Here is a 27,251-nt window from a genome sequence, read left to right on the forward strand (position 1 = left end):
CACTCTGATATATGGGGTCCTTCTAGGATTGTTGCTCGTAATGGTTATCATTGGTTTATTACATTTATTGATAATTGCACTCAATTCACATGGGTCACAATAAATCTGATGCCTTTTCATGCTTCCAGTCCTTTCATGCCATCCTCCATACCCAATTTAATGCTACCATTTGGGTTCTTAGGAGTGATAATGGTACTGAATATCTTGTTGGTAACTTTCAACAGTATCTCCTTTCCCAAACTTCATGTGTTCGGACCCCAAAACAAAATGGGATCCCCAAACGGAAACATTGTCACCTTCTGGATGTGACTCGTAACTTTTTGTTTACTACTGGTGTCCCTAAAACATATTGGGGTGATGCTGTCCTTACTACTGCATATCTCATTAATAGGGTTCCCTCTAGCGTCCTTAATTTTAAGACACCTATTTCTTTCCTACCGGATTCCACAATTGCAGCTTTCTCTTCCTCCTAAAATATTTGGATGTGTTTGTTTTGCCCATAATTCTTCTCCCTCTCGATCAAAATTGGATCCTCGTGCTATTCGGTGCATTTTTCTGGATTATTCGGCCTCTCAGAAGGGTTACAAATGTTATCACCCCCCCTTCTCGCCGTCTTTATGTTACCTTGGATGTCACTTTTTCATGAGTCCAAACCGTATTTCACGACACCTCTTTAGAGGGAGAGTCTTGAGGAAGAAGAGCTGCTGTTACCCACTCTAGTAGTTGGTAGTCTACCTGTCCTATTTCTGTTCAGGGGGAAACATCGGTCACACAATCACTTCCTATTCCAGATTTGATAACTTACACTCGGAACAAATCTAGGCGGAAGGATACCATGGACGATTCTCAACCATTACCCATTGTGGCGCCTCCACAAGATCTGCCCTCACCATCCGGTAACATCTCTTCTGTTATTAATTCTGTACTTGTTTCTGCTAATGCTCCTGATGACCGCCCCGTTGTTCTTAGAAAAGGGGTTCGTTCATGTACCCAACATCCTATTAACCACTTTGTTTCTTATGAGTCTTTATCACCCTTCTATTGGGCTTTTGTTTCCTCTCTGTCTTTTGTGTCAATTCCAAAGGATTGGAAGGAAGCCATCAACGATCCAAATTAGAAGGGTGCCATGATATAAGAAATGCAGGCCTTGGATAAAAATGGTACCCGAAAATTTACTCCTCGCCCTGCAGGGAAGAAATTAGTGGGCTGCAAATGGGTATTCACATTCAAGCAAAGAGTAATGGCACTATTGAGAGATACAAGGCACGTCTGGTTGCAAAGGGTTGCATCCAAACTTATCGGATCAACTACTAAGAAACCGTTGCTGCTGTAGCAAAGATGAATACAGTAAGAGTGTTACTGTCTTGTGCTGCCAATTTGGTTTGGAATCTCCAACAATTGGATGTCAAGAATGACTTCCTGAATGGAGATTTTGAAGAAGAAGTTTACATGGATCTACCTCCTGGTTTCTCTTTCCCTTCAACTACTGGTCATGTCTGCAAGTTGAAGAAATCCTTGTACGGTCTCAAGCAATCTCCCAGGGCCTGGTTTGGTTGGTTTCTGAAAGCAATAAAAAATTTGGATATCGTTAGAGTCAGGCGGAGCACACCTTGTTTGTGAAAAGAGATGGAATCTGGATCACCGCTCTCATTGTGTATGTTGATGATATAGTGATCAGTGATCACTAGGAACAATGATGATGAAATCTCCCATTTAAAGTCATTACTTGCAGGGGAATTTGAAACTGAGGATTTAGGTTCTCTTCGGTTTTTTCTTGGGATTGAAGTGGCAAGGTTAGATAAGGGCATTTTCATTTCCCAACGAAAGTATGTCTTAGACATTCTCCAGACACCAGCATGTTAGGGTGTAAGCCTGCAGACTCCCTATTGAGGTTAATCAGTATTGTTTTTTGGTAAGGTCAATCATTAGTTGTGCAGTGCTAAGGGTGATCCTTTTGTTAGAAAACAATACCAAAGACTTGTTGGCCAGTTGATCTACGTGTCCCATACTAGACTTGATATTGCTTATGTTGTGGGCATTGTCAGTCGTTTTCTTTATGATCCCAGGACATCTCACCTTGAAGTTGTCAATCGTATGTTGCGATATTTATGCTGATTGGGTAGGATCCATTGATGATAGGCGATCTACCTCTGGTTATTGCTCATTCCTTGGTGGAAATCTTGTCACATGGCGTAGCAAGAAACAATCAGTCATCTCTCGCTCTAGTGCAGAAGCCGAATTCCGTGTCATGGCACAGGGAATTTGTTAACTATGTGGCTTAAGGGAATTTTGAGTGATCTGGGAATCATTGCTGAAGATCCCATGCACTTTTACTGTGACAACAAGACTGCCATCAGTATCACTCATAATCTTGTTTAGCACGACCGCACCAAACATGTGGAGATCGATAGACACTTCATCAAATAAAAGCTTGAGGAAGGAGTGATCCGCATTCCTTTTGTTAGTTTTGATAATCAGTTAGTTGATGTATTCCCCATGGGCCTGAATTGTAAGATGTTCTATCCATTGGTCTCCAAGTTGGGCATGTTTGATATAAAAAGTATAGGGTTTCTGTTTGTTTCGACTAGTTTCGACCATATTTCAGTAGTTTCAACCTGAATACCTATACAAGTGTCGCTTATCTCCATCGAAACTTGAAGAAACCTGACATGTCTCCACCATATTTCAGTACTTTCGACCTGAATACCTATATAAGTGTCACTTATCCCCATCGAAACTGGAGGAAACCTGGATGGGAACTAGGACAGACACTTATTTATGCCTAATATTATTTAAGTAAATGTTTTTATATTGGTATTTCATTTACTTAAATCTGATTTATATTGAACGACTCATGTTCCGGTCAAAGTCAAACCTAATTTAGTATGCGTGAATGCTGTCAAAATCGGTCTGAATGAAAATATTTTTTTAGATATCAAAACAAATGAAAATTTTACTGCACTTTTGGTTTTTAGCAATGTTTTACTATATTAAGATTTATGAAATTTTTAGATTTGAGAAAAACCCCAGCATTAGAAAGTTGAAAATTTCACCTATCGCCGAAAATCCTGTTTTTGTTCTTGAACTGGGGGGTTGACTTTTTATCCTTTTGGAATGTGGTTTTATAACTATTTTTATTTTATTCAAATAGGGGGTATTTGCTTATTTATGAATAATATCTTAAGTAAATGAACGCATTTACTTAAATGATATTAGGCATAAATAAGTGTCTGGCCTGGTTTCCAGCCAATGTCCAATAACAATATACACTATCAAACTTGGGTCAAAAACCACAAGTACCATTCTGAGTGTTTCTTTTGTAAAAATAGTTCATGCATTGTGTTTAGAATGTCAAAAATAGGCTCATTACAAAAAAGTAGATAAAAAAAAGCATTTATGGGCCTTGAAGCCACCAACTCGAGTTGGCTGGGAAAAAATCACAGGTTTGGACTATATCTCAGTTTCTGGCTGGTCGAAACCTGGTCAACACCCGAGTTTTAGAACCGTGATTATAAATAAAGTGGACCTCTATCATTAATGATAAGTTACATCATTCTCTCAACTCTGATTCCAATGTGGATGTGATTTTGGTGCTAAAAGCATTCAGTTCCAAGCTAGAAGAATACTACTGGATATTTGTGGCTAAAGTGTTGGTGGAGGAAATTGTGTCCCTTACTTGAGAGGGGATGACCATTTTTCTTGACAAAGTTGCTTGTCACTGAATCTCCAATTTAGAAGATTTCACTACACTGTTGGACTCTTTATTGAAGGATTTTCTGATTTGTTCTTGGAAGCTACAGAAGTGGCAATTTGGAGTGCTTCCATGAACAATGTGCCCTGCCTGAATTTTTGCGTTAAAATCCTTGGCTTGGATAATGTCATGGTATAGGATAGCCAAGTAAAACTTGTTTACTTGAATTTTTCTAGTGAGGAAATTTAAAGTTTGGTTGTGATTGATTGACCATAATAAGTCTGCAACTGAAAGAAATCAGTGACAAATGGTAGAACCATAGAACTATACTCCTTTTGTGGAGTTAGATAAAATCTGTCTGATCAGATGACATATTGGAACTGACACTGGTTAGGATTTAGGAACCGCAATTCCCTGCAAGAAACCGTGGCTCCTTTGGAGTGAACCTTTTGATGTAGTTATAAGGAAGTTCATTATAGGTACTAACTTGAAACCCAAGTTGCCTCAAACATCCAAAAATAGATATTCCATCACAACTTGAGATGCTCTTAGTATGTTATCCCCATTCTTCCCAAAATAGCTCTCAAAGTGGCAAGATATTAGTCTACTTCCAAAGTAACTCTATATTGACAAGTTTTGGTGCTCCAAAATATCCCCAGGAAAAGTGATGGAGATCATCCACATAATAACTCGAGATAAAAAAAAGGAATTTTGCATATAGAGATGCTAGCACAATAACTTAAGATAAAAAAAAAAAAGGAATTTTGCATATAGAGATGCTAGCATGAAGTAAAGGAATTAAATCACTTACATTGGAAGGTTGTCTTCAACCTTAAGTCACAAACAAGTCCAGTGGAAAGAAGAATAACTCAGATCGAGAGAACTTCCATGGCAGGCCTCTGTTTGGCCAGAAATTTTAGGCAAATGAAGAGCCATATTGAAATCACCTAAAGTCAGCCCCAACAATCGACCAGGTAGGTAACTAGTTCTTCCTGAAGTTATTTCTGGTGGTAGCTTGAGTCAATCTGAGTTGCAGAGTTCGATTCTCACAGCAGGAAGGAATTTTTGCCAAGAGGCTGTAAGGGTTTGGTCGTCCAGGGGAAGGGTTCCTTTGATCCTAATCTCAGGGTGAAAAGAGGGGGAGAGAGTTAACAATAGCGAAGGATAGGGCCTGCTGTTGCCGCCTGAAACAGGGAAGGAATAGTAAAGAAATTGCAGATAGGAAGAAGAAGGGAAGAAGGGGGGAAGACAAAGAAGAAGAGGGGTAGCAGTGGTAAACCAACCCGACCAGCAAAGCACACAAACACTCAACATCATGAGCAAGCTTGATTCAGTCTCATTCTCATTCAATATTCAAGTCTGTGTTCTCCTATGTGTTACAGTGAATATAAAGAATACTCTTTTGCATAATAATAAAAATCTAACTAAATTGGAAACCAACTAAAAGAAGAAACTAACTGCAATAGAAACTAAATAACCCCAAGCAAAGATCCCCTATGTATCTACCCAATAAAATAAAATAGAATATTGCATCCTAAGTACTACTAGCCCTTGCCAGACCAGAAAACTGGTTTAGAACCAATCCTCGGTTTGGACTTCCAAAGTGGTTCATGTTTGTCCAACCAAGCTAGAGCAACTGCATCATCTACAACCACAAGTTGAAGCCAAGTTGAACGAGGAGCCTTTGACGATGAAGATTGTCAAGTGGAACCCACTATTAGAATCAAGGATAAATTGATCGACGGTCCTATTGTAAATGTGAAACCTCACGATCAGATTCTAGTTAGAGAGATATTGTTTGCCAATGACCGTTAAGAGATCGTGGCAGCTGATTGTGAGACGCATTGAATCATTTCCCCATCAAAGTTGATGATCGTGGATGTTGAACGAGTGGTGCTGAATCTCTCATTTTATAAAACTCGAGGTGAGTTTTCTCAACATCGGGAGAATTGATGCAGATAAATCACATAAGTGGGCTTATTTTATTATAAATAAGCCTTGAAATGGGTTATGTATGTGTTGGGCCTTTGATCCCATGTGTTTTCTTTGTAATGGGCCACTTTAATGGACTTATGGACCTGTAATATGGGTAGAGGCTTGGCATACGAGATTAGTTAGTTAAGTGTCTTTATTTCTCTATTTTAATTGTTATTAAGTGTTTTAGTTAGGCTGGAGTAGGATTCTATAAGTCCAGTCCTATTTTGAGTCGGTTTCTGTTATATTATTAGTTTAGGATTGGGTTAGACATTTCCTTTTTGGTGTCTGAGTCTGTTTTGAGTCTTCCATATAAGTTTGTAAGGGGGTCCAGCATTGTACACGAATTTTGATATATGAAAAGTTTCGTCTTTGCTGCCTATCGTGGTATGCTCTTCTCTTGTGTTTGATCCATCCAAACACCTTGCTGCAGGAAGCCCAGGTGCCCCTCTCCTAGTCTAACTAGGATTCCTTGTTATCTATTGATCTATACACTGGATCTTGTTGAAACTTTCAGCAAAGGTCACACCAATTTGTAAGGAGAACTCGACCAAAATATCTGGTCCATCGCAGGGCTTGATTTTGTCTCATGACTTTTCTCCCTAATCTGGAATTTTATTTTCTAAGATTTGATTCTGTCTTGGTACTGTTTTGACTCTTCAAATGCAGTATTACATTACCTGGAACAGCCCCTTGTCTTCTCTTTCTCCTTCCCTTATTCTCTCTCTCAAGCCCACCATAGCAGATCGTTCTTTTGATCTGCATCACTCATTCACTCCTCCCTGGGATTGATTGAAGGCTTTACTTTTCCTGATATGTGATTTTTGTGGAAGGAGAGGACTATAAGGTTATGCAATGATAATCTGAAGCTCTGCCGTGGACATTTGCATGCTTTGGATCTTAACTGATGGGTTGGGTTAAGGCTAAGAAGGAGTTTGTCGTCTTGTCGGTGTTAGAAAAATAGACATGGTGCTTGATGGGAATTGATAATTGAGACATAATTTTTTGTATCCTATAAGCTATGGAAAAAATGTTCCCAGCACCAGCAGGTTTTTTGTGTGAGCATTCATCAACTCTACTCCCTGCCCCCCCCCCCCAAAAAAAAAAAAAAGAAGAAGAAAAAGATCTCTATGATAAAATTGCTTTCCATCTTACTGTTTTGTGACCTGCATTAAATCTAGTGGTTTCTTGTGTAGTTAGCTTGATCTTTCTTTTCCTTCTGTTTCTTCTTTTTAAATTAGTGGCTTTATACATTTCTACGAGATAAAAAGAATATTTCTCTACTTTTATTTAATGTTATCCTTTTTTCTTTTATGCAAGTCCTAAGCAGGAAACCTCCCTGAAATTAGATGTTCAAGTAATTAAGTGTCGAAAGGATATTTTTGATATTTCAAGTTCCAACTTTTTTATTTAGTTTATGTATATATATTTTTTGCAGGTCTTGAGCAAGGATAATCCACCTCGCAAAACATATGTTTACAGATTAGATGTTCCAGTTACTGCTGGATGGATATCATTGGCAGTTGCACCATTTGAAATTCTTCCTGACCGCCATGGTGGTATTGTATCACACATGTGCTTGCCATCTAACCTTCCAAAGCTTCGGAATACTGTTGGGTTTTTCCATACCGCGTTCAGGTTTGGCTTCATGGTTGCAAGACATTTTTGGTGGCCTATTATCTTCTAGTACTTTGGAAGTTCTTCTTAGGACATGGAAAAATATTTCTTGCTTTTGAAATCTTTACTTTGTTCTTTAAGGCTATGTTTGGATGTCAAGAAAAGAAAAGAAAAGAAAAAACTTAATAAGACAAAACTGATGATGACACAATGATTGATTTATGTGTCCATCTCTCTCCTCGAATTCAATTTTTTTTTGAAATTTTCTTTTCTTGACATCCAAACATAGCCTGAAGGCAGAAGTGTTTATGCACATCTGTCATTAAATATCATCAGATGGGCATAAATGCCCATCCGAGATGACCATAACACCCCCTATCTGATGAATCGATGCACAGAATCTCCTGTGCACGAATTCTTTCTTCTTAAATGTTTATTCTTTTTTTTCCCTCTCTCACAGCCATTACGAGGAGTACCTTTCAGCACCGTTTCCATTTGGGTCATACAAGCAAGTTTTTATTGCTCCTGAAATGGCAATATCTTCATTGAGTATGGGTGCTTCCATGATCATATTTACTTCTCAAGTTCTATTTGATGAGAAGGTTATTGATCAGGTACACTAACTTACTTGAACCTACGATATTGATGAATTTATTACTAAGGATACTTATATGGGCAGGCCATTCAACTTCATTGGCCAATACATGGTGATCGATCTTGATTCTTGAAAGAATGTGTTCAATGCATTCTTCTGTAAATTCGTTTAGAAAAGCCAAGAACCATGCCATCATTTTCTTTTCCCTGAATGGCCATAATGATAAGTGGGTATTATGTATCAAGAAAAGTGTACATGTGCAGTCTATGATTGTATATTGGAGTGTGGACTTTGTACATGTGCAGTCTATAATTGTGTATTGAAGTTTGGACCAGACTCCTTACTCCTCATCAGTTGCACTGATCCACACACATGCATACCCCCTCTCTCTCTCGGCCATTGATTGCTGTAAACCCATCATAGTCCATTTGGTTGGTTCCTCGGGCTCAAATATTGCATTGAATGATTTGTTGTTATGGTTTACAAACTTCTTTGAAAAAAGAAGATATCTTGGGTTTATAATGTTGCCTGTTTCTGTATTATGGAAAGATTATTGAACTCCTTCATACTTTTTTTAACCTTTTCCCCTCAGCGATTAATAATTCTGAACTATGCCATACGGTTTTTGAAAGTGTTGAAGTGTATCGAGCTTATAAGGTTGAGGAGGAATCTCGATTAGAAGATTCCATTATTCTAATCGAGATTCCTCTCTTTGTGGTTCTGTGGTTGTGTTGGTTTATAATTAGGTTCAGACTAGTTTCTGTTTTCATTCTCCTATTGTTATTAAGTGTTATAGTATGGATCCGAATCTGATTAGGAGTCCTCTTTTGCCTGGTTTATATATAAATAAAGGCAGTGAGGGGAGGCTGTGTTGATCGATTATTCTCACAGTTTTCTTCCTCCCTTCTCTTCTCCTCTTCTCCTATTCTTGGTTCTGGTTCTTTAAGCAAGTATTAAGTTACATGGGATCAGAGCTCAGCCATTAATTAGTTAATTACTCTACGATTCTGGTTTGAAAATCCTTTCAAGTTTCTCCTAAAGGGGCACAGTACCCTATGCTGCATATTACTTCAAATCAAAACCCTAGATGAAGTTTCAATTGAAGACTAGGGTTCTACAATTTACCTACAGTACAAGATCAATTGGAGATCATAAATGCTGCGAGTTCTTGAAGACAATAGCTGCGATTTCCTCTTGAAGATCATGGCTGCGATTTCTTCTTGAAAACTATTATTATTCTTATTTTCTGATCCAGTCAGTGGATCATTATTGAAGACTGAAGATCTTTTCTATCCAGATTCTACAACGTATTTCTGTTATCTGCTTTACAGTACCCTAATTAGGGTATTATCTCTCCAATCAATCCAATATTCTGGTGAAAGCTTTTGGGATCTGCTTGTCCTTGATCTACCTATCTTGTTGATTTTTTTTTTTTGGGTTCTTAAATCCTAATATTCCTCACTGCTGATTGTGTTAGTGCTGCTGATTTGGGTTCTTAAATCCTCACATTGCTACTGCCGATTGTTATTGCTGCTGGTTTGGGTTCTTAAACCCCTAACATTGCTACTGTTGCTGTTTTGGGTTGTTTAAACCCTAATCTAATTGCTGCCGACTGTGCTACTGATTTTGGGTTGTTTTTCAAACCTAATCTGGTTCTATCCAAGAACCGATTGATATATTACTGCTGCTAGTACTTTTGATTGATCAGTCCTTGTGGCTGATTCTAAATTACCAATAGACAGTGTCCAAGTTCAGATTTCTACCATTAAACTCTCCGTAGTTTCGAATTATCTCTTATGGGCCCAGGCAGTGCAAGCTTACATTCATGCCAAGGGATAACTGAAATACATTACTGATGATCCTCCTATAGCTGATCCTAAGGACCCTTCCACAATTACAGCCCATGATGAGTGGTTGCATGAGAATTCTATTATCAAGATATGGCTATGGAACAGCCTTGAACCTGCCATTGCATCCAACGTGATGTTTCATACTCTTGCTAAAGATGTCTGGAATGATTTGCGTGAAAGTTTCTCTCAAGAAAGAAATATCTCCCGCATGTACGATCTCTATTCCAACAGGGAGATAAATCTTTAAAAGAGTACTTTGCCAGTTATAATGGCATGATTGAAGAACTCCAGATACATCAGCCACTCACTACAAATCTGGACCAGTTGAAACAACAAAGAGCTGAATTCCATGTTGCAAAATTTTTGGTTGGACTACACCCTGACTATCAGTCTGTGAAGGGTCAACTACTTACAGGAGAGAAGGTTCCTTCTCTCAATGAGGTATTCTCTCGTATTAATTGTCTGGTTAATCCATTGAAAACTTATACTACTCTCAAGGACAACTCAGCCTTTGTCGCCAATCGTGGTAGAGGACGTGGTCATGGTCAAGTCAGAGGCCGTGGTACTGGTACTGATGGGCGAGGTAAGGTTCTCAATACTTTGACAAATCTTCCCACCAATGCACTTATTGTGGCAAACCAAATCACACTTTGGATACTTGTTGGGTCAAACATGGAAAACCTGAATGGGCAAATGAACTAGCCAATACCGCCATGACTGGCACTTTTACTGGGAAACCTATTGGTGATGTGACACAAAGTTCTACGTCTAGTCCTTCATCCACTGTATGTTGTGATGATATAGTTGAGTTTTAGGTTATAATGTGAGTAATAGAGGGAGAGGAAGTGGAAGGAGGAGGAATGAAGAAGAAGAAGAAGAAGAAGAAGACAAGGAAGGAGAGAAGAGTTCGGTTGTAATGGCTTAGTGTTGGAGAGACATCTCCACACTTCTATATTATTTCAATGATATTAAGAGAAATATTACATCCACCTCCCAAGGGAGGTAAAAGGTAAAAAAGGATAAAAAAGAGAAAATACATAATGTTAACAGATTTTTTTTTTTGGATGAATAAAAATATAATTACGAAGAAAAGAGAAAGAATGTACAAGCCAAAGCAAAAACTAACTGGGGGTTAGGATAGAAGAAGGGATGCCCCAGGAGACAACAATGAGCCTGTTCCTTGGGGAATCCTTCACATCCTTAAGGGGGAGGGATCTAACTTTAGATGAAACATAAAAAAAGATGGCCTTCCAAATCATGTCGAAAGAGCGGGAGTTGGATGTCCATCTTCTGAGGTTGCGTTCCATCCAAATGTGAGTAATAGTGGCACAGAAGGCAATCTTGCCAACCGAGTCGCAAATCGACTTCCCTCCGAAGGTCATGTCTATCCAAATCCACTCTCGGCTGAGAGGGAGAGGGGTGCGTCTACCTGGCCAGCAAAGGCGGAGGACACGGGTCCAAATGGAGGAGGCAAAGGGGCAAGTGAAGGAAAGGTGATCAACATCTTCAGTCCCATTCCAACAAAGCGGCTGGGAGGGACTTGAATATGTCGATGAGCAAGAAAGGCTTGGGTAGGGAGGCATCCAGCGTGGGCATGCCAAGCGGTGAGGCTATGGCGAGGAATGTGACCACGAAACCAAACAACTCTATGCCAAGGACAGGGGGTCCCTCTATGTCTAACCAAGTCCCGAGCTGAATGAGAGCTGAATCTGCCAGATTGGGAGGGGAGCCATAAGATGGTGTCACCTTTCCCTCGATGTCCAGGGGGAATGGGGGGGAGGGTGCTCCAAAGGTCGGCGAGAGGGGGGGAGGAGGGAATGGGGGGAGACCAAGAGCCACTGGAGATGATGGTAGCAACATGGTCAAATCTGTCCAAACTAGAGGAGTAAATATCTCTAGGGCTCACAATAGAAGAGAGGACTCCGGAGGGGTGCCATTTGTCAAGCCAAAGGAGGGTGGTCGATCCATCATCAATCCTACAAGTAATAGCCTCTCTGGCTAGGTGTTTGACCTGAAGAATACTGCGCCAAACCCACGAGGAATCAGCTCCAGGATTAACAGACCAAATAGAATCTCTGCGAAGAGGCCCGGCATAAATCCAAGAAGTCCAGATGGAGGATCTGTTGGTGAGGATCTTCCAAATAAGCTTTATGGAACCAGCAATGTTGACATCCTTTATTCTTCTAAGCCCGAGCCCTCCTTCAGATTTGGGAACACAAAGAGAAGCCCAGCTCTTCGGATGCAGAAACCTAGTAGTGTCCACCCCCTTCCAAAGGAAAGCACACATAATGGATTCAGCTGCCTTGATAGTTGCCTTCGGGAGACCAAAAACCCCACTCTAATATATGTAACATGACTGAAGGACCGATCTGATAAGCTTAAGACGGCCTGCATAGGAAAGTAGCTTTGCTTTCCAAAGCTGCAACCTCTTGCGAAGGAGATCCAGGATGGGAGAGCAGTGGTGGGCAGAAAGTCTGGCAGGGATGAGGGGAAGGCCAAGGTATCGAACTGGGAGGGTTCCAATGGTAAAGCCAGTGAGGAGGGACAGAGAGGTTTTGGTTAGGTCTGAAACCTCAGCAAGGAGTATTTGGGACTTCATCTGGTTAATGCGAAGCCCCGAAAGGTTCTGGAAAAGAAGGAGGGAGGACATGATGGACTTAATGGAGTGGGGGTCAGCCTTGGAGAAGATCATGAGATCATCAGCGAAGGCCAGGTGAGTCAAGTTGGTAGGCTTGCATTTAAGAATGGGGGAGATGAGATGAAGGTCGGTTTTAGATTGGATGCTACGGGAGAGGACTTCGAGGGAGAGGCAAAAGAGAAAAGGGGATAGGGGGCAGCCTTGGCGGATGCTAGCAGAGGAAGGGAAAAACCCAGCCGGACTGCCATTTAGGAGAACCGAGAAGCGGGGGGAGGAGATGCAATAATGGATCCAGTTGACAAAAATGGGGGGGAAAGACATCTTAAGGAGGACTTGGGAGATGAAATCCTAGTGAAGGGAGTCAAAAGCCTTATGAATGTCTATCTTAAAGAGAGTAGCGGGGGAGTGGGATTTGCGATCGAAGCCTCGAACAATTTCCTGGCAAAGGATGATATTATCTGAGATGCTTCTCCCGGCTATGAAGGCTGATTGGTTAGGACTGACAAGAGAGTCAATGACAAGGCTAAGCCGATTGGCAAGGATTTTGGCAATGAACTTATAGAGAAGGTTGCAAAGGGAGATGGGCCTGAAGTCAGACATGGAAGAGGCACCAGAGGACTTGGGGATGAGGCAGAGGAAGGTGTGGTTAATGTTCTGGATTTGGTGAGGATTGAAAAAGCTCTTGATGGCATTGATAAGCTTGACACTAATGATATCCCAACAAGAGGAGAAGAATCCCAGACTGAACCCATCAGGACCTGGTGCTTTACTAGCCTTGTGGGATCGAACAACAGAGGTAATTTCAGAGTCAGAGGGGATGGAACTGAGGGTGTTAAGGAGGTGGGGGGGGGGGGGGGAGGAATTTGTTGATAAGGTCAGCAGGAATGGGGGAGGGAGTGGTGGCAGGGGGACAAAAGATGCCGGTGAAGTTGTTCACGGCTTTAGATTTGATGGAGTCAACGTAGGAGAGGGTCGAGCCATCAGGGGAGGTAAGGGAGAGAATAGAGTTGGAGTTGGATCAGGCTTTGAGGGATCGATGGAAGAAGGTGGTGTTAGAGTCGCCAAGTTCATGCCATTTGATTCTGGATTTCTGTTAACAGATTAGAATTAGGCTGAATGCTTGGATGATTAATTCATTCCAAGCACCTCCTTATTTATAAGAATAATAAAATAGTAAAATATGTACATGAGCAATGTGGGACTAAACCACATATACAAAAACAATAAAATAACAAAGGGAAAAAGTCCAGAATACCCCCACGGTATTCTAGCCCATATATCTAACACTTCCCCTCAAGTTGGAGCATATATATCATGCATGCCCAACTTGACTAAGATAGGATGAAACAACTTGCTACTTAGTCCCTTAGTGAACACATCAGCCAGTTGATCAGTAGGCTTCACAAAGGGAACACAAATGAGGCCGGCTTCAAGCTTCTCCTTGATGAAATGTCGGTCAACCTCCACGTGTTTAGTGCGGTCATGCTAGACAGGGTTATGAGCAATGCTAATGGCAGCTTTATTGTGAATTGTCACAATAAAGCATCATGGGAAGATGGACAGCAACACCGATAACCTGCAATAATCCTCTAAGCCATAGAAGTTCACAAATGCCTTACACCATCGCATGAAACTCGGCTTCAGCACTGGACCTTGCCACAACATTCTGCTTTTTACTATGCCATGTGACAAGGTTCCCACCCACAAAGGACCAATAGCCAGAGATAGATTTCCTGTCGGTAGAACCAGCCCAATCGGCATCAGTATAAGCCTCAATCTTAAGATGACCATTGGGAGATAGAAGGATTCCCTTTCCTGGAGCAGACTTCAAATACCTCAAAATACGACGGACTGCATCCATATGAGAGGAATAGGGATCATGCATGAACTGGCTCACTAAACTTTCAGCAACTGCTATGTCAGGTCGTGTGTAGGAAAGATAGATTGGTTTGCCTACTAACCGCTGATAACCACCTTTGTCAACAGGCTCACCCTCTTTCTCCCTAAGTTTTGTAGTAGCTTCCATAGGAGTATCTGAAGGATGACAACCTAACAGTCCTGTCTCAGTCAATAGATCAAGGACATATTTTCGTTGAGAAAGAAAGATGCCCTTTGAAGATCGAACAACTTCTATCCCTAGAAAATATTTTAGAGTACCAAGATCTTAGACCTCAAACTCACGGCCAAGGAGAAGCTTCAAATCGCTGATTGCAGCATCATCATTACCAGTGACCACAATATCATCCACATAGACTATGAGAAGAGTAACCTTGTCACCAACTCGTCTGATAAACAAGGTGTGATCAGCATTGCTCTGCTTGTAACCTGCTGAAATAATAGCCTTATGAAATCTGCCAAACCAGGCCCTAGGTGACTGCTTCAACCCATAAAGAGCACACTTCAATTTACAGACCTTGCCCCTAGTCCTGTCATCAGGGAAGCCTGGTGGAATGTCCATATATACCTCCTCCTCAAGCTCCCCATGAAGGAAGGCATTCTTCACATCTAACTGCTGGAGATCCCACCTAAGATTTGCAGCACAAGATAATAACACCCTAACGGTGTTGAGCTTTGCCACTGGTGCAAAGGTCTCTTGATAGTTAACCCCATAAGTCTGAGTGAACCCCTTTGCAACCAAACTTGCCTTATACCTATCCACCGAACCATCCGCCTTTTGTTTGACCACGAAGACCCATTTACATCCAACTGGTTTTTTCCCTGGAGTAAGAGCCACAAGATCCCACGTATTATTTTTATGTAGTGCTCTCATTTCTTCCAACATTGCTGCCTTCCACTTTCCATTTGTAGATGCTTCCCGCCAATTGTTAGGAATCGAGATAGAGGAAAGAGAAGATACAAACGCACGAAAAGAGGGAGAAAGAGAGCTATAAGAAACAAAACGAGATATGGGATGTAAAGTGCAAGTCCTAGTACCTTTGCGATATGCAATAGCTAGGTCGGAATAAGAGGGATTACCAGGAGATGTAGGATCCGAGTCTGGAGCCGGCAATTGGATGGGTACTGGTGCTACAGTGGGTTGCAGCTGCCCTCTGTTGGATCTGCCCCTTGTATAGGTGAGTATGTTGGAGTTGTCAATTCTCTTTTGAAATTCACCAATAGTTCTCTGGACTGGAGTCAGCTCCCCCTGGATAGGAACATTAACAACACTATTTTCTATGGTCTCCCCTTGTAAAGGATTCCCATCAGGTGAGGGAGGAACAACCAGAGGATGTTGGGCATCAACCAAAATAGGATGGGCAGCATCGGGGCTGGGCAGCAGCCGTGGGTGTTGGTAAAGAAGGCTGGACAGCTGCTTGAGGAACCTTAGGTAGAGGAATCTCAAAAGACACATTTTCACTAGAACTCTCCCCCTGAAGAGGTGGCGAAGAATAGTAAGAAAGGGACTCATGGAAAATAACATCCATACTAACCATGGTACGGCGGGAAGGGGGATGGTAACACTTATATCCTTTATGGGTCGGAGAATAGCCCAAGAAAATACAACGGAGCCCTTGAGGTTGAAGCTTGCCTGGAGATCTAGTATCTCGAGCATAACACACACAACCAAACACCTTGGGAGGCACAATAAATGAGGAATTTCCCCGTAAAACATCAGAGGGGCTACGGGTGTTAAGAACCCTAGAAGGCAGCCTATTTATGAGATAGGCCGCAGTGAGAACCGAATCCCCCCAATATTGAGAGGGGACATTCCTCGCAAACATCAAAGCCCTGGCCATCTCTAATAAGTGGCGATTTTTCCTTTCTGCCACACCATTCTAGGCAGGGGTATCAACACAACTAGTTTGATGAAGGATGCCATGATCAGGTAAATATTTTTGAAATTGGGATTCTGTGTACTCTATTCCATTATCACTTCTCAATACTTTGAGAGTAGCCTGGAACTGAGTTTGTACCATTTTATGAAAATGCTGAAAACATGAGAAAACCTGATTTTTTGTATGCAAAAGATACACCCAAGTGTGCCTAGAATGACAATCAATGAAAGAGACAAACCAACGATGACCAGAAATAGATGCTTTAAGACTGGGGCCCCAAACATTAGAATGCACTCATTGAAAACAAGAAGAACTTCTTTTATTTGAAATTGGATAAGTTGAACGTGTTTGTTTGGCCAGAACACAAGCCTCACAAAAAAAGTCATCATTAGTACGAAGGGTGACCAAACTAGGAAATAAATGAGCTAAAATTCCTAAGGGGGGGTGACTTAACCGAGAGTGCCATTGGTGGAGTTCAGAAGAGACCACGGAGTTCTGGTGTAACGGAGAAGGCAATGGTGGTGGAGAGAAGCGACCGTCATCAAGCAGGTGCAGCCCACCGTGCACTGTACCCAATCCAATCGTCTTCCCAGATTCCAGATCCTGAAACACACAATGAGAAGGAAAGAAAGTGACTTTACAGTTAAGATCACGAGTAATACTACTAATGGAAAGAAGGTTAGTAGTAAAGTTAGGAATGTGCAAAACAGAAGACAAGGGAAGAGAAGAAGTGCAGTTGATGATTCTTTTTCCGGAATGGAAGAAAGGGAACCATCAGCCACCTTGACCTTGTCTTTCCCAGAAGTGGGAGAATATCTGTGAAACAAACTAGAGGAACCAGTCATATGATCTGTAGCTCCAGAATCTATGATCCAAGGATGGGAAGCTACAGAAGCACAATGACCTCCAAATGCAATACCTGACCGGGCAAAGTGTGAACCTGAGGGAGCAGAAGAACTGGCAGGAGCTGATGTAGTAGAGGCAGCAGCAGCGGAAGACCTGAGCATACGTAGGAATGCCTGTAGATCATCCTGGGATAGACCAGTGTCAGTAGCAGGGGCTGCAGTAACAGTCTCAGTATGATGGGCCTAGGTCTTTGTCTTTGTCTTTGTCTTGGCTGCCCTTTTAGCTTCAAAGTCAACCGGTTTCCCATGAAGTTTCCAGTACTTCTCCTTGGTGTGATAGGGTTTGTGACAGTGCTCACAAACAACAGTCCCTGTGGTAGAATCACCAAGAGAAGTAGTGCTACTAGGTGCAGGAGTGGCAGGGGCAGCAGCTTTGAGAGCTGATCTGTCAGTAATAGGAGGGTGCAACATGGCAGCCCGACGGTTCTCCTCAGAGGACACCAAGGCATAAGATTGTTCAAGTGTGGGAAAAGGCTTATGGCCCAACACTTGAACGCGAATGTGATCATACTCCACATTTAAGCCAGCCAAAAAATCATAGACCCAAATCTTGTCCACATGCTTCTTATAGGCAGCAATATCAGCAGCTGAACTTGGGTGAAAGTCAGAAAAGTGATCCAACTGCTGCCAAAGGCTATGCAAAGTAGCATAATATTTAGAGACTGTCAATTCTCCTTGAGTAATGAGTAGTGTGAATGACCTTCTTCCTGAGTTCATAGACCTGGGCATCGTTGCCAAGCTGCCCGTAGGTCTCCTTGCAAGCAGCCCAAATCTCCGAGGCTGTGTCAAGAAGAAGAAAATTATGCTGTAGATCTGTAGTCATAGAGCCAAAAAGGTAGGACATGAGAACTCCATTGTTGGCCAGCCACCTGTCTTGAGCAGCTCCAAGCTCAGTTGGCATAACACTGGTGCCAGTAATATGACCAGTAAGGCCACGACCAGCAATGACAAAGGAAGCAGACCTAGACCAAAGCAAGTTATTAGTGCCATCCAACTTGATGGGATTAGGAGTAAAGGTATGATAATCTGATTTGCTGTGTCCATCACCAACAGAAGTAGCAGTCAAATCCACTGAGTCACCCATGAGAGCAGTAGAGAAGCCCAAATCACAGAGAGGGGCTGCTGTGAAGAGAAACCCACGAAAGTCTGCAAGTTAAGGGCTGAAAACTGGAGGAGTGCCCTCTGGTAATGATGGAATAATGGTCTCCAAAAATCAGCAACAGCAGCAAAGTGAATCCCTTGGATCGATTTATATAGAGTTTGAAAAAACCCTGAAAGTGCTGAAATCGATGTAGGGAAGAAGGAGAGCAAAAACACTGCAGATGGAGCTGAAAATAGGATAGAATGGTCCTCTAGTAATGCTGAATCACCCTACCAAAAATCAGCCGCAACAGAAATCTGCAGACCCTAGATCGATATTGGTCAGGGTTTTAGAAAAAACCCTGAACTGCTGAAATCGATAAAGGATGTAAGATGCCAAAAAACTGAAGTGTTGCAGCTCCAACTAAGGTCGAGTGTGCCTGTATAAGTAGAGAACCAGCCTTCAAAAAATCAGAACCAATAGAGGTCACCAGCCCCTAGATCGATAGTTGTCAGGGTTTTGGAAAAAACCCTGTTTTTTGGTGAAAAATCGATCTTAGGGGGGTCTTAGAACAGATCTGAAGATAGGAACAGATATAAAAGAGATGGCCTGCTGCAGTTCTTGGTCTTCAAATAGGAGGAGTGGTCCCTTGTAGCAGAGATGGAAGCAGTCCCCAAAAAACTGCAGAAGCCAAATATCGCAGACAGGTAATAGTGTCCCTATCGAGCAGAAAATTGCACCATGGAAAGAGGTAATGGAGGGCAGCAACTAGATCTTGTAGATCACCTCATCAGTGCTGCCCTAGTGGGAGAATGAAGAGCAAGAGAAGAGGAGAAGGAAGAAACCGAGAATGAAAGGGGGAAAGGAGGAACTGAAATCGAGAATGGAAGAGAGGGGGGTCCCTAATTCGAAATCTGCTTTGATACCATGTTAACAGATTAGAATTAGGCTGAATGCTTGGATGATTAATTCATCCCAAGCACCTCCTTATTTATAAGAATAATAAAATAGTAAAATATGTACATGAGCAATGTGGGACTAAACCATATATACAAAAACAATAAAATAACAAAGGGAAATAGTCCAGAATACCCCCATGGTATTCTGGCCCATATATCTAACACATAATAAGGCAACTAGACATAAGACTAGTTCCTAAACTACCCTTATTATATAACTTCTAACACTCCCCCTCAAGCTGGAGAATAAATGTCGTGCATTCCCAGTTTGCATAAGAGGGTACTAAATTGAAGGGAGGTAAGCTCCTTGTTGAAGATGTCTGCCAGTTGATCACCAGTCTTCACGAAAGGGGTACAAATGCAGCCGGAGTCGATCTTCTCCTTGATAAAGTGTCGATCCACTTCAATATGCTTTGTTCTGTTATGTTGCACTGGATTGTGAGCAATACTGATGGCTGCCTTGTTATCACAGTAGAGTCTCATAGGCCCTTCAGTGTCAAACTCCAATTCTTGAACTAGTCTCTTCAGCCAAATGAGTTCACACGCTCTATGAGCCATAGCTCTAAATTCCACTTCTGCACTGGATCTGGCTATAACATGCTGTTTTTTGCTTCTCCATATAACCAAATTGCCTCCCACAAAGGTACAATAGCCGGAGGTAGATCTCCTGTTTGTAATGGATCCAGCCCAATCAGCATCAGTGAAACCTTCCACTCTCAAGTAATCATGCCTGGCATATGGCAGTCCTTTCCCTGGGGAAGACTTCAAATATCTGAGAATACGATACACAACATCTAAGTGGCCCCTCTTGGAGGTGTGAATAAATTGGCTCAATACTCCCACTGCATAGGAAATATTTGGGCGTGTCATGGAAAGATAGATAAGCTTTCCCACTAGTCTCTGGTACTTTCCTGCTTCAACAAGAGAGGGACCACAAGCTTCTCTTAGTTTGTGGTTCTGCTTAATAGGAGAGCTTGCTGGTTTACTGCCTAACATCCCTGTCTTTGTCAACAAATCAAGAACAAACTTCCGTTGACATATGTTGATTCCTCTCTTGGACCTTGATACTTCAATTCTTAAGAAGTACTTCAAGGGACCCAGATCTTTGATTTCAATTCCTAAGAAGTACTTCAAGGGACCAAGATCTTTGATTTCAAACTGTTGAGCCAAGTAGATCTTCACTTTATCTATCTCAGCTGTATCATCTCCAGTGACCACAATATCATCAACATAGACAATAAGGGCTGTAATGGTACCATTGCCCCCCTTGGTAAAGAGAGTGTGGTCAGCTTGACTCTGGGAATACCCATTCTTCAGAATAGTCTGTCGGAAGCGCTCAAACCATGCCTTTGGTGACTGTTTGAGACCATATAGTGCCTTCTTAAGAAGACACACTTTCCCTTTAGCTTGCATTCTTGGCATCTAACTGATATAATGACCAATCTTGATTGGCAGTCAATGATAAAAGAACTCTTATAGAATTGTGCTTAGCCACAGGAGCAAATGTCTCCTGATAGTCAATTCCATAGACTTGACTGTACCCCTTGGCCACCAACCTTGCTTTGTATCTCTCAACAGTAGCATCAGATTTATACTTGTTTGTGTAGACCCATCTACATCCAACTGGGACACGTCCCCTGGGAAGATCCACCAATTGCCAAATACCATTCTTCTGAAGAGCCATCATCTCCTCAGGCAGAGCTTGTCTCCACTTTGGGTTAGACATAGCATCAGTAACATTCTTGGGAATAGAAGCAGTAGGGAGAGAAACAATAAAGGCAAGACTTGTAGGAGAAAGAGCATCATAGGAAACAAATTGGGCTATAGGATTAGTTCAAGCTCTTTTCCCTTTTCTAACAGCAATAGGAAGGTCTAAATCATATGGAGGAGAAGGGATGTCACTTGATTGAGGAGAATGAATCTCAGGATGTGGATCTGGATCCAAAGAGGACTGTTGACATGTCTTCTTTCCTTTACTCTTCAAGCTTTCACCCTTTTTGTACTGAATGTGGTAATCCTTCTCATTACCAGAATCACTTTCAACAACCAATTCGATATTCACACTTACTTGATCAGCAGTATCAACCACATCCACAATCTTGTGTTTTCCAATGTCAAGCATAAAAGGAGAGATAGGTAGAGGAGAATGAAGGAAATCAGCAGCCTGTTCACTTCCACAATTCTCCCCCTGAAGAGGATGTTGAGAATGGGCAAAGAAAGGGACAAATTCAAGAAAGGTGACATCTTTGGAGAGAAGACACCGATGAGAAGAAGGATGATAGCACTTGTAGACTTTGGAAGTAGAAGAATACCCAAGAAAGAGACACTTGAGAGCTTTGGGATCAAGTTTAGTGCGATGGGGTTTGTTAACATGCACATAACAAACACAGGAAAAGACTTTGGGAGTAAGAGAGAAAGTAGAAACCTATGGAGATAGGGTTTCTAAGGGAGATTTGGAACCAAGGAGTTTGGTAGGCATGCGATTTATGAGAAAAAAAGTAGTGAGAAGAGCTTCAGACCAGAAGGTCTTAGGGACATGCATGCCAAAGAGAAGACTCCGAGTGACCTCCAATAAATGGCGATTTTTCCTCTCTGCTACCCCATTTTATTGGGGGGTGTCAACACACGCTAGCTGATGGATAATGCCATTGTCAGTAAAAAAAGGTTTGGAGGCCACCAAACATGTACTCCCCCTTTTTATCAGAGCGAATAATTTTGATTCGAGTATCAAACTGAGTAAGAATCATTTGATAAAAATTTTTAAATGCATCACAGACATCACTTTTATGTTTCATAAGAATAGTCCAAGTAGCACGAGAAAAATCGTCAATAAAAGAAAACAAAGTAACGATAGCCAAATAAATAGGTAGTAGGGGAAGGTCCCCAAACATCTGTATGCACAATTTGAAAAAGAGAAGCAGATCTATTACCATGATATGGATAAGGTGAACGACAGTGTTTGGCAAACACACATGGTTCACATTGAAAAACATGAGAAGAGGCAATATAAGAAAATAAGTGAGGTAATTGTTTCCTCATTACAACAAAAGATGGATGGCCAAGACGACGATGTTATAAAAGAACAGAATCCACAGAACTACTATCATTACGTTCACGCACATAGGATTGAGCTGTGGGCAATAAAGGTTCAAAAAGATAAAGGCCTTGCTCCGCACGACCATTGCCAATAATCCTCTTCGACACCAAATCCTGAAACAAACAATGAGAAGGAAAAAAAGTGGCCCAACAGTTCAAAGATTAAGTTAAATGACTCACAGATAGAAGATTAAGAGTAAGGTTAGGGACATGAAGAACAGAAGTAAGGGAAATGGATGATGTAAGTATGTAACAGGGATACTGCCCTTACCAGAGATGGAGGAAAGGTAGCCATCAGCTACCCTAACCTTATCCTTACCAGAGCAAATGGTATAAGAATCATAATAATGGGACGTACCAGTCATGTGGTCAGTGGCACCAGAGTCAATGACCCAAGATTGGGCTGCAGTAGAAGCTGAGGTGGAGACCTGCAAAGCGGAGGATGACGAGGAGTTGACCACTATAAGTGTAGGAGATGTGCTCAGCTGTGACATGACCCTGCGAAACACTGCATCTGCCAAAGTGGAGTTATCCGGTGTAGCATCAGCCTCAATCATCATACAGTGTGCTCGAGCTCCCCCTCTACGGCCACCACGAGTACCACTAGCACCACCTTGTGTGCCAGAAGGATTGCCATGAAGAGTCCAACACCTATCCTTGGTGTGTCAAGACCTCTCACAATGGTCACACTTAAACTTGTCTCGACCTACTCCATTACCACCACCTGTCTCCACTGCTCTGCCTTCCTCACTGTTAGGCCCTTGGCCTTTACCACCTCCATGGGTGTTATGGAAAGAACTAGAATTGGGGGTTGACCTCTCAAGAGATGATGCTGGTGGTGATGCCATAGCAACACGCCGGGTCTCCTCACTCTGTAAGTAACTGCAAACCTCATCAAGAGATGGGAGAGGGGACCGGCCTAAGATCTGGAGCCTAATTGGTTCATTATCAGGGTTCAGGCCACCAAGTAAAGTGAAGACACGCTCCTTTTCAAAAGTGCGATACACCTTTGCTTCATCCTCTAGGTTGGTCAATTGGAGGTTCTTGTAGTGGTCATACTCCTCCAAAAGACTAATATAAGCATTGTAGTACTCAGAAATAGTCCTGTCACCCTGACTCATTGCAATAATCTTTTGATGGAGCTAATAGACCTTAGCAGAGTCACCTACCCTGTGTAAAGTCTGGGAGACACTGTCCCAGATTGCACTGGCAGTTTCTTTTCGTATAAACCTTCTCCCAATCTCGGGTTTCATAGAGAAGATTAGCCATGTCATGATTGTGGAGTTTTCGGTCTCCCATTTCTCATAGGTAGGAGAACCATGCCCTGGGGCTTTAATAGCGCCTGTAATGTAGCCAAGTTTCCCTTCGCTCCTAAGGGAAAGCTTCACAGAGTGCGACCAGTCCAAGTAATTAGTGCTATCAAGCTTCACAATGGAAATCTGTGGATGTGGGTTCTCATAAGCAAACGGAGGAGCTGGAGTGGACTGTGCATCAGCCGAACCAAGCTCAGATGTAGCTGAATCAACCATATTGTAAGGAAGCACAAACAAGAGTGCCAAAGACAAGTGGGGAGTACACACTCAACTCAAATATGAACCCAACACAAGAAAGAAATTCCAGCAAAGAAGAAAAAACAGGTATAAGCTGGACTAAGCTGAACCCAAACATTTTCCAAGAGGCAATACCAGCTTAAACAAGTTCCAAGACTTCATTTAAAGGTGCCCATAATCACTCCTCAACCAAGGTGGAAGCCCATGTCATTCCAAATGCAAGAAGAAGATAGTAGTAGCAGTCTCGGTTTTACCTGGGCAGAAATGTGGTACCACGAAAATGAGCTATGCTCAAACAAGATCCTCATTCATCAAGGAGGAACACATGGGGCCTAATAAGCACCTTTGTATGTTCCTAGAGAGCTATTCCAAGATCCAAACACATGCCGAGAAAGAGAAATATAGGGCCTGCAACTAGGGGCTGGGGGTAACCTTGGATGGAGCTCCAAATCTGCAAAGCAGCTTCATAATTTCAAGAGAGCTTCGATAGAGCTCAAAGATGGACTTCAAACAACTAAATAGGTTGTAAAGAACCTATTCCATACTCCTTCACAGCTGTTTCACATAGAGGTCTTCTCTTTGGAATCCTAGGGTTTAAGGGATTCCAAAGAGAGAAAAAGAGGAGCAGAAAAAGAGGGGTACGACTCTCAAACCTGAGAGCTCTGATACTGAGTTGAGTTTTAGGTTATCATGTGAGTAGTAGAGGGAAAGGAAGTTGAAGGAGGAGGAAGGAAGAAGAAGAAGAGGAAGACAAGGAAAGAGAGAAGAGTTCGGTTGTAATGGCTTAGTGTTGGAGAGACATCTCTACACTTCTATATTATTTCAATGATATTAAGAGAATTATTACATCCACCTCCCTAGGGAGGTAAAAGGTAAAAAAGGATAAAAAAGAGAAAATACATAATAAGGCAACTAGACATAAAACTAGTTCCTAAACTCTCCTTATTACATAACTTCTAACAGATATTACAATCAGCTAGTTAAACGCCTTCAGCAACTTGAAGTTGCCTCTGCCTCTACAATTGCCTTAGCCTATAAAGGTAACTCTACTATTTTTCCTTCTTCCTACCTCTTGACTTATTGATTCAGGTGCTTCGTGTCATATGACTGGTAAGTCGAGTTTGTTTTCTTCAATGAATAAAGTTCAAACCTCCTCCAATGTTAACCTTGCTGATGGATCCTCTACTAAGGTAGTTGGTCATGAAATTGTTTCTCCAACATCTTCCATTACCTTTTCTCATGTTCTTCATGTTCCTCAATTACCTTTAAGCCTTTTATCTGTCAGTCAACTTACTATCCCTTAACTTTTCTGTAACCTTCCACCCTTCTTACTGTGTTTTTTCAGGACCTTCAGACAAGGAAGATGATTCGTGGAGGGCTTGAGCACGATGGGCTGTATTACCTGGATGACATGGGCCCTTCTACTGCTACTACGTCTATTACCATACCATCCTCCATGCAATGACATTTACGTCTTTGTCATCCGTCTCTACCTAAGCTCCAGTTAATGATTTCTAGTTGCAAGTCTATATCTCGTCTTGAGTATGAAGCCTATGAACTGGGAAAACATCACTGTACCTCCTTTCCTGCCCCTGATGCACCTAGAAGTTCTTCATTATTTTCTTTAGTACACTTTGACATTTGGGGTCTGTGTTGAGTCAATAATAGGTTATGGTTTTCTTATTTTGTTAGTTTTGTGGATGACTACTCCTGTTTTACTTGGGTTTACCTGTTGAAAGATAGATCTCAATTTCTTATTGTCTTCAAATTTTTTTATCAAGAAATGAAAACACAGTTTGATGTGTCCATTAAAATATATCGTTCTGGTAATGCTCTTGAGTACATCCAAAATGAGATCTCTGATTTTTGTCTCACTCATGATATAATTCACCAAACTAGTTCATACACTCCACAACAAAATGGGGTGGCTGAACGCAAGAATAGACACTTACTGGAAGTTGCCCGATCTATTATGCTCCACATGAATGTTCCCAAACGTTTTTGGCGTGATGCGGTCCTTACTGCCTGTTATCTTATTAATCGCATGCCGTCGTCTGTCTTGGACAATAAAGTTCCTTATTCTATTCTTTATCTTGATCATCCTTTATTTGCTTCCTCACCACGGGTCTTTGGTTGTATGTGCTTTGTTCACAAGCTCCAACCTGCTATTGATAAATTACCTCCTCGGTCTATTAAATGTATTTTTCTTGGTTACTCCAGAACCCAGAAAGGGTATAAATGTTTTGACCCAGTCTCTAGTAAACAGTTTATTAGTGCTGATGTAACATTTTTTGAACTACTTATTTTTCTCCTAGTTCTGCTTTACGGTCTACAAGAAACAAGGAAGATCTTTTGGGTCCACCCCTACCAGTTCCCATGCCCATACCATCACCTAAACTAGTTCAGGTTTATCAACGACCCCATCGACCTACCATACCACCCACCACCACTACCAGTACTACTGTTTCGAATACCACTGTACCTATTGCTGTTCCTAGTGTCCCGACGATGCCATCTATTACTGCAAATGCTGCTCCTCCATCCATTCAGTTTGATCCTGATGCCAAAGGCTCTGTCAACTTACCAGTCGCTGTTCGTAAAGGTATTCGTTCTTGTACTCAAAAGTCACACAAGTCTTTAATTGTTAACCCTATTGAGTAGTATGTCCATTTCACATCTTCTATCCCACTATCACATCTTCCATCCCACTATCACTCACTTGCTTCTGCTATATCTACTAACTTTGTTCCTAAAACCCATCATTAGGCTTTTTCTCACTCTGGCTGTAAGGCTGGAATGGACATAGAGATGGATGTTTTATTATCTAGAACTGCTTGGACTCTGGTTCCATTAACTGGATCTAGTAAAGTGTCGATGGGTCTATACTATCAAATATAATCTAGATGGTTCTGTTGAGCGGCTCTAGGCCCGGTTGGTGTTGATTACTTTGAGACTTTCTTGCCTGTTGTCTGCTTGAATTCTGTTTGTATTCTTATTTCTTTGGCTTTCAACTTTGACTGGCCATTGTATCAGATGGATATCAAAAATGCTTTTCTTTATGGTGATCTTCAAGAGGAGGTTTATATAGAGCAACCTCCATGGTATGTTCCTCAAGGGAAGAATTCTACTAAAGTGTGCAAGCTTCGTAAGGCAATCTATGTGTTGAAACATCTCCAAGAGCATGGTTTGATAAGTTCAGCTCCATTGTCACTCAGTTTGGGTTCTCAGAGTGTTATTCAGACCATTCTGTGTTTGTTCGCCGCCAAAGTTCAAAGGTGGTGGTGATGGTAGTTTATGTGGATGATATCATTATATCTGGTAATGATGCTTCTGGTATTGCTCAAGTTAAATCATATCTTCATTAGCATTTTCAGATGAAAGACTTGGGCGTTCTCAAGTACTTCCTTGGTGTTGAAGTTTTACGTAGCAAGAAAGGTGTTTGCTTTTCTCAAAGGAAATATGTTCTTGACCTTCTATCTGAGACTGGAATGCTTGCTTCCAAATCAAGGTTCTAATTCT

At 41.7% G+C, this 27,251-nt stretch overlaps 1 protein-coding gene across 4 annotated transcripts in view; it reads left to right on the forward strand.

The window, feature by feature from the left end:
- LOC122664213 (transcription initiation factor TFIID subunit 2) overlaps positions 1–27,251 on the forward strand; it is a 93,696-nt gene that overhangs the window by 4,766 nt on the left and 61,679 nt on the right. For all 4 annotated transcript variants that reach the window (XM_043859937.1, XM_043859939.1, XM_043859938.1 and 1 more), the window contains 2 exons: positions 7,104–7,303; positions 7,743–7,896. In XM_043859937.1, coding sequence (XP_043715872.1) covers positions 7,104–7,303; positions 7,743–7,896 — 354 coding nt within the window. The remainder of the gene's footprint in view (positions 1–7,103; positions 7,304–7,742; positions 7,897–27,251) is intronic.

Source organism: Telopea speciosissima, chromosome 6 (genome assembly GCF_018873765.1).
Source record: "Telopea speciosissima isolate NSW1024214 ecotype Mountain lineage chromosome 6, Tspe_v1, whole genome shotgun sequence".
In the NCBI taxonomy this organism is placed as follows: Eukaryota; Viridiplantae; Streptophyta; class Magnoliopsida; order Proteales; family Proteaceae; genus Telopea; species Telopea speciosissima.